The 8,415-nt window shown below is 39.8% G+C and overlaps 1 protein-coding gene across 6 annotated transcripts in view; it reads left to right on the top strand.

The window, feature by feature from the left end:
* AFF2 (ALF transcription elongation factor 2) overlaps positions 1-5,433 on the top strand; it is a 347,838-nt gene extending 342,405 nt beyond the window's left edge. For 5 of the 6 annotated variants that reach the window (XM_072877471.1, XM_072877472.1, XM_072877473.1 and 2 more), the window contains one exon: positions 588-5,433. In XM_072877471.1, coding sequence (XP_072733572.1) covers positions 588-709 — 122 coding nt within the window. In that variant the 3' untranslated portion in view covers positions 710-5,433. The remainder of the gene's footprint in view (positions 1-587) is intronic. The other variant, XM_072877474.1, reaches the window with a different exon arrangement.
* The last annotated feature ends 2,982 nt before the right edge of the window (positions 5,434-8,415 follow it).

The following is an 8,415-nucleotide window of genomic DNA, read 5'->3' on the forward strand; positions in this document are numbered from 1 at the left end:
CCATCTTTTGTTTCCCCTATATGTTCCCGTCTCCTAGATGCTATTTTCCTGCTGTGTTCCCTCTCTCCTCTTCCTTCTCCCCTCCCACCCCACACACATCCTCTGGGGCCTGCAGCTGCAGCAGGATGAGCAGAGGGCCAAAACTGCTGCAATGGCAGGAACAGAAATTGGAGGATAGGGAAAAGAGCAAGTAAGGTCTTCTGCAAGATCCAGACTAGCTCTTCATGCCCAGGAGAGGGTACAGCATGGAAAAGGAAATGCCACAGTTCATTGCAGCTATTTAAATCGTGTAGTCAGCAAACCTAGGCTCAAAAAACTGAAAGTGCAGATCATCAGAGCTAAAGGAAGACTATTGGCAACCACTCATACCGTGTTGTGGTTGACTTCCAGCATGGATAATCTAATTTGGTCTGTTTAAATATATTGTTGCCTTTGTTTAAATTCTTTCCTACTGACCATGTGCTCATGTGCACAACATCTTGAGAACTCACTAATTGCACTGCTGCTACTGAGTGGGAAATCATGGTAATACATGTATTTCTGTACCATTGCCTGAAACAATGACTTCTGTTTCTTGTGTATTGCAGAATTCTTTGTAGACCTGGACTCAGTGATGGGACCCTTAACACAACACAGCAGTATGACCAATCTGGTTCGTTACGTTCGCCAAGGACTCCACTGGCTCCGCATTGAGGCTCATTTGTTGTAGTAACTGCTGCCCTGTTCATAACATCCCCATTCTTCTACCTCTACCAGCGCAGAGACGATCACTGGTGGAACTCCACTCATTTCTGGAAGTTTATTCATGTAACTTCATTTTTATTGCCTTTTTTAATATCCTATCTATTGGAAGTAGAAGTCACCATAAATGGAACTTATGACTCAAGAGCAGTATGTGTTGTACCATCTAATCATTTTTGACAATTTTCTATGCCTTGTGTCTCCTGGATCCTGCCATCCTTATGTGCTTTATGGAACGGTACATTCCCTGCAGTATTGTTTTAAGTCCATGCTGCCTTCAAGTGAAAACAAAAAAGCACTTTGAGAAGATATGGATTCCTGAGAAATAGTACAAAGCGTCTTAAATATTTGGGGGTATATATGAGAAGTCCCTTCTGAAATAAATTAGTAGAAGTTATAGCTATTCATTCAAAATCATCCTCTGAACCTGAACCAAGGTTTTCAGTGCTTAATTCTGGCATCATTACCTGACACAGTACATTCCTAAGATTTCATACTTCCTATAGGCTTAATCTCTAAAAGAGAACACTGAATATCTTACAGGTACATAATGTAAGATCACCAAAGGTGTTAAGAGGTAAAAAGTTGAAGGAATGCCTCATTAAAGAACAATGACACACTATGCAATGAGGTTTTGATATTCCATTCTTCCTGTTTATTGTTGGCTTAATTTCAGTAGGCAGCAGAATTTATTGCAGTTTTTAGGCAATTTCAAAATATTAGCTTTCATAGTCTTATCTACCATTCCTATACTAAATCTGTGAATTTTCTTTCCATTTTACTGTTTAGTCTCAAATACTCATCCAAGATTTTTCTTCATAGAACAATCTCTCCTTGCATAGTGACTCAGTGAAAGCAGATTTTAACAGGACCGCTACACTCTAAGCATTGATATTGTATGTAAAAGTCCATTAATAAGTGTATGCAGATTCTTCATGAAACTCTCTAGAAGTTTAACTAACCAGCTACTGTTGAAACATTATAATTCCATGTGGCATCAAGTTTCACCTGTTTTGTTCATTTCAGAGCATTAGAAACAAACAGTATTATCTTGCTATCTTGAAAACAAAGTCAAATTAAATAAAATCACCAGATTTACCCAAAAGCAATATAACATTTGTTTAATAATGGCCATGAATACTTCAGTCAGATTACCTGTTTTCCAAGCTCTGCATCTGTTTACCCATGCTGTCATGTTTTGGACCATTCCTCTAATGCGTGAATAATAATGAGACAATTCAGATAGAATTTCAAAGCAATTGTGAATAAATTACACCATTTCACATTTGCTCTTTCCTCTTCTTTTTTTCCCCTGTTATAAACTGCACTGCTCTTCTGGTGCCACTGCAAGAAGCGCTGGTGCATGAAACAAAACAAAATGAATTTATATCAATAATTCACAAGACTTTAAATGGTCTCATCTCATTCTTGATATAACGCCTGCATACCTTACTGAACTGTAAATTCCATTTCTATAAACAGAGAATGCTCATAGCAATGTAAATATTATTCTGTCTCATCTCATTGAAATAATACAATATGTGTATTAAATGCCATCCAGATATTAGTTAATTGCAATTACCTTCTGCTATATAATCCTGTATATCCTTTAATCTGGTGAGTTATTGGATTCTACTCACTGGGTTGTGACCAGATAAATAGGACAAATTTGCATTTAAAAGGTTCAGACTGTTATGATTTTTAGAGCAGGCCTTGGATATTTGCAATAAGAGCAGTTTAAGGACCCTGCCCAGTGCACATTTAAGACAAACGTTAGTGTAGCTGTTGTATATTAGCTCCCTGTAGTACTACCTTTTCTTAAAAATCAATAATTCCTAATATTTTGTTCCACAAGACTGTATTGTAAATGTAGCCAAGGTGCATCATTAAAGAAATCATCCAGTTTAGGGTTGTCTGCAAAGGACATTTGCAGAACATGCACATCCTGTATTATCTGCACATTGCTGTTCCTGAAGTGGTCGATACACCCTTATCTGTTCTCGGAGGGTTTCGGTAACATGGCTGAAACGTGAATCTGACAGCATTTGTCATGTTGATTCTGGCCCCAGTAGCTAATGAATAAAACCACAACAGTGAGAGCCATTCAGAAATGTAGATGAAAGGTGGTTGTTCGTTTTTTTTAAAGAAAAAGAAAACAAAACATTTGAAGTATTTTATTTTATTTTATTTTATTTTATTTTATTTTATTTTATATTTTATTTTTTTGAACAGGGTGAGTACTTGAGGTGAAGTAGTGTTGGGGTGGTTTTGTCATAAGCCAGAGTTTTCCATTCTTTTTGCAAGATCTCACTAATGAGATTCAGTCACTATTTAGTCTAATTAAGTCCATTGTCGTCACTTGTTCCTTTAATGTAGACTGAAATCCTAGACTTCCATGCATTTATGAAGGATAGATATGTCTTGAAATACAATCTTCAGACACAAGGGTGTTCAAAGAGTTAGCTGCAGTCACTCAGTGAAGACTGTATTATCTTTCCGCTGTTGCTTGCAGTAAACAGACTCCTCTCTCTAAATTTACCCTGTGTTCACAATCTTTTGCTTAAACAGCTTAAGGAATTAGCCCACCTGATTTTGTATCCTGTGACTTAGTTTGAAATGCATGCTGAATCAATGGCATGATTATAATAAGTGCAGCAGTCAAGTCTAGGATCACAAGCCAACTTACTATTTAGCAGTCTTGTTTCAAAAGCAGCTTAGAAACAAATTAAATATGGAGAGTGAATTACCGTCTTATCCCTGGGGATGATGCTTCTTTTGGGTTAGTTATTAAGGATTATTGCACTTTTACAGGCACTATATTCATCTCATTTCAAATGCCAACATGTCATCTTTGTGGAATCATTTTTCCCCTTAAAATATTACTTCCAGCAGAGTTAATCAAATGAGATTGTTTGTTTGTTTCAATCCATGGGGAAGCAGCATGTGTTTGCTTAGGCATTTGCTATGTCTGCTCTTAACACTGCCCACTTCAGGCATTCAAAGTCACGAACCAAGCACCAAAAATGACAAGATTGGCTTCAGATCATGGGGTTGGTTTTTTTTTAAATAAACTTTTTTGGTTCTTGTATTGCCTTCTGGATACTGAGCTTTGAGACTGATTTCATGACACGTTTTCAGGCATTTTTCAAGCGTGCCAAGGGCCAGAAATGACACATTTGTTTTTAATAGTGATAAACTGGGACAGTGATGTAATCTCTTGATTTCTGCAGCTGGGATTTAAGAAGGACACCAGGCTTCATAAAAAATTGCCAGAGCTGACAAGACTGTCATTTGTGTCCCATGCTTCAGGAGATTTGGAGCAATATCAATAGTTCAGCACTGAAGGGAGCATGCCAGTAAAGGCCTAAACGCACGCATTTGGGAGCTCCATTGGTACAAGATCCAAGGGCAGCAAAGTCCTAAGTGCTCAAGCGAGGCATTTACATAGCACTTAACCTCCATGTCAAGAGCTGCAGCACGTCTTAAGTGAAGTATTTGACAATGTGCAGGCAGAATATCCTGCTCTGAGTGCAGTGAGTATCTCTAGCCATATGATGTGTGTTGGGTCCTCGAGAGCAGGGGTCGCAGGGAAAGCCTGAGGTGATGTATCCTGTATGGGCCACGTTCCCCTCGACCATGTCCCATTGGTCACTGATCGCAGCTGTGCTCCTTTGGCTCCTGTCAAAGGACGAACCGTTCTTCCCACACTTAGCAAACTAAGGGTGTAAACAGTTCACGCTGAGTTTGGATAGCTGGGTTTGGCCCAGTATTTGTGCTTTTTATTTTGTTTTATTTCATTTTGGCTTATCTTTACTTTTTTAGTCATTCTGGTTTCACATACAGCCTTTTTGGTGATAGTGTTGGTGGCAACTTTCACAGCTTGCTTCTTATAGCTTAATTTCACTTTTTCTTACATGGTCTTTGGACTTTTAATCATTTAAATAGTCTCTCTGTTAATATATTGTCTCATTTATAAATGACCTCCTTTGAAAGATAGGGACAGGTCTGTTGATGTCAGTGTGGGGTTTTTTAAGAATAAAGATCGAGATCTTCATTCTTCCTAAAGAAACAAAATCTGAGAAATTGAATCTGGACCTTAATTTCTATGCTTTTTTAATTTCACAGATTTTATGTGAAATTACAGTTAAATAAACTGAATAACAGTTTAGATTCACTGGCAACTTTTTAGGTACTTTGGAATAAATGCTTTCATTGTATTTTTATCAGTATTTAATGCTGTCTAAATCCAATGATTAATTTTGTGAGTGCAACTTAAAAGATAGCAAAAATGGGGCTGGTAAGGATTCTGACTTAGGTATTAATGTATTTCTTTGCTTTGAGTTCAGGAGAAACTCCAATACACACAGTATTGAAGCAAGCACGTGTGTGTGTGTGTGTCTGTGTACACATATGTATGGATTTGGATGTGGATTTGCAACAGAAAGTCCTTGCCCATTACTTCATAGCACAGGAAAAAAGATGTGATAGCTGTCAAGAGAAAACACTCTTACCACTGCTGAGTGGTAGCAGAATTATTAAAGTGTTCCTCTGTAGTTTGTGTATAGTCCTATTTGCATCTATTGTCTCCTTGCAGGCAATGAAAGTATGACAGAAAGTAGCCACAACTCTGTCATATTGGTCCTGTGATCCCTGAAGTCAGTGTCAAAACTGAATGTGCTGTCAACGTATTGTTTTTCAACTCATTTGCAATAGACCAGTGTCTTGAAATTTTAAGAAAGGCAAAATATTTCACCAGTTACCAAAGAAAATTAATTTGTCATTTTGAACCAACTGTAGAAATGTCCTATACGTGGGCAGGCCCACAGACCAAGGTGTCATTGCAAAGGGCCTTTGCCTCTCGCAGCATCTCCCCGACCTCACCGCAGTGCACTGGGAGTGAGGCAAAGGGGATGAAGATGAGAAACCAGTCCACTGTCCTTATGACATCTTCCAGCTTTACTTTACATACTATTTTATAAATACAAATAAAACAAGTCTTGTTAATGTTGGGAGGGCTCAATTCCTCTATTTCTAATACTCCTCCTGGACTTCCATGATATAACCAGGCCACTATACACAGCAATGCATATAGGCATTCTGTATTGTCTAATGAGATATATATATATATCACTAGATATAGTGACATATTTTAGATATATCACTTGATATTTTGTAGCCTATAGGTATAGGCTAAAAGCTCAGTTAGGCTTTCCTTCGTTATCAAAACGTCCTTGCTACCGAATGCAGAATGTTTCTGCCTGACTTACAGAGTAGCCGTCTTCTCTACAGTATTCTCAGACCTGCTTTTCCGATGGACTCAGTAGCTTTACTTTAGCCATTCTGTTTCAATGATGTTTTGTCTATTTCTTTTGTCTTCCAAGATCAGTGGTTCTGATCATCTCACACCAGTTTAAACCCGTGGTGGTAGCTGCTGAAGTCAGAAGAGATTGAGTTCAGATCATGTGTACAGGCAGTGGCATCCCGTGGCTCTACAGATAGAAATGAGAGCAAATTCAGGTGCAGATGACTTACTGCATAAAACTGGTGTCAGATGAGAATCAAACCTGGCCACATCAGGAGGCACTTCAACAGAAATACTATGAAGATAAGCTGTGCCCAGAACCACAGGGTATGTAGCAACATCTCAGGCAGCTCATTGACACTGTAATCATATTAGGAAATGGTAAGGATGTGAAGAGTGATTTAAAGAAACTGGGGCAAGTTGGTGTGGTCTGGCATTACGAATTTAACCTGTGGGTGCTTCTTGGGAAAGGGGATTCATTACTGTTGATATGTCCTGCAAAATAACACCTATACCATGGTATCCTACAAAATCGGAATATGGCACCATCCCATCCAATTCCTTAATCCACCTCAGGGTGCCACCACATGTCACAGAGAGCTAGTGCTTGTCACTGCCCTGAAGTCACCACAGAGTTAAAACATTTTTCCCTTACAACTCCAGCAAGGACCAAGCCCAGGGACCCAGCGGCCAGCTCAAGTAGCAATGGGTGTACACAGTGCTTTGGAAAGAGGCCGCAGAAAAGACACGACCTTGCCTACCACGGGCTGTGGAGCCACGCAGAGCTCCCTGAGCCCGCAGCCTGCTCAGGGTGTCGGACTGCTACAGGTCTGCGCAGTGTGAATCCCCACATAGCCCTGGCCACAGTAGTGGTGTGCAGGAGACATGGTGGGGGACCAGTGCTGTGCCCAACAGGACTGAGTGACCCCAGCCCCACGACAGAGCTGTGGCTCTGCATTGCTTTTAGGTTTTGGTCCTCTGCGGCTGCAGATGGGACTTGGATCTGAGCACTGACTTTTACTTGCACTGCATCTGGAAACGCCAAACGAGTTGACAGAAGCGGTGCATGCAGTAACATCATAAAACTAAGGCAATATTCACTGTATGCAGAATTGCAATTTAAATTGTAGTGTCCACAGGACCGCTCATGCTTACAGGACTCTAGCTGAGTCCTACTGATGCCAGTGGTAAAAGCCATGTGAGTGGATGATGCAGCTGTTTGAGACTTGTCTTCTTCTTTGATTTAACAGAGTTCTTCTCTATGCAAGTTCTGTAAGCTCTCTGTGCTGGATATAACTTTACTCACAGTTGTGTGAGTGTCATCCTGTTGTAATTCCATTGAAAAACCCATCAAGTAGAGATAGCCCTAATTTCTACTCCATTATTTCCTTCTCTGAATCAGAAAGTCAGATTCTGAAGTGAATTTCATTGTTTTAATGGACAACAGTAACTACAATGGACCAAACTTCGAGCTAAGCAAATGTAAAGTAACTTGGCTCAGCTTGTGGAATTCATGGGACCAAATTCTGCTGTCATATGGCAATCATGCAAGTCTTATGGAGCTTGCTGAGCACTGTTTATCAAAGGAGAAGCTGGTTAACAAAAATGTCATAGCATTACCAGAGTTCAGTTTATTGGGCCAGAACTTCAGTTGCATAAACCCAATTAATTCAATGGAATTACACCCATTTTTGTTCTGGCTGAGCACTCACCCCACTGAAATTAGTTCAAGGTCTCTGGACTAGTGCTGGAATAACTGCAAGCAGACTTGCTCTTCAGCCAGACCATATGTTGACTCAGTCCTTGCTCAGGGAAACCACCATTGACTTCAGTGAGAAATAACGTGGAGTTACAGACGTGAAGAAGCTTTGACCCACCGGCAGGAGGCATTTACCCTTGAATTTATGAATGAACTGAATAGTGGATAGCAACACACATGCTTTATTTATGGCAGAGGTAGAGTACAAGTTCCTCAGCTGGTGTAAACTGGTATAGGAGTACTGATTTCACTGGAGTTAATCCAATATGCACGCACTGAGGTGCAAACCCTTTAACCCCAGACTAATTTTTGCCAGTATATCTCTATGGAGATAAACTCCCAAAGCTTTTATCATCATGCCTTTTTTACTGATCATGCCAATGAAATGATTAATGTACCATAATCCTTGCCTGTAAGGAAATATTGTACTTTGCAAAGCTATGCAGTATAGAGCACATCGTAAAACTGCTTTAGACCACACAGTCTGGAAAAGCGTTATCAGAAACTAGACTAACAGAGCAGCTTTTTATCTGATGTCGATTACACTTTCGCTCTGCACTTCCACTGCTGAGATTTTTACATATGGAGTGAAGGTTGTACGTTTCTGATGACT

Source organism: Ciconia boyciana, chromosome 12 (assembly GCF_034638445.1).
Source record: "Ciconia boyciana chromosome 12, ASM3463844v1, whole genome shotgun sequence".
In the NCBI taxonomy this organism is placed as follows: domain Eukaryota; kingdom Metazoa; phylum Chordata; class Aves; order Ciconiiformes; family Ciconiidae; genus Ciconia; species Ciconia boyciana.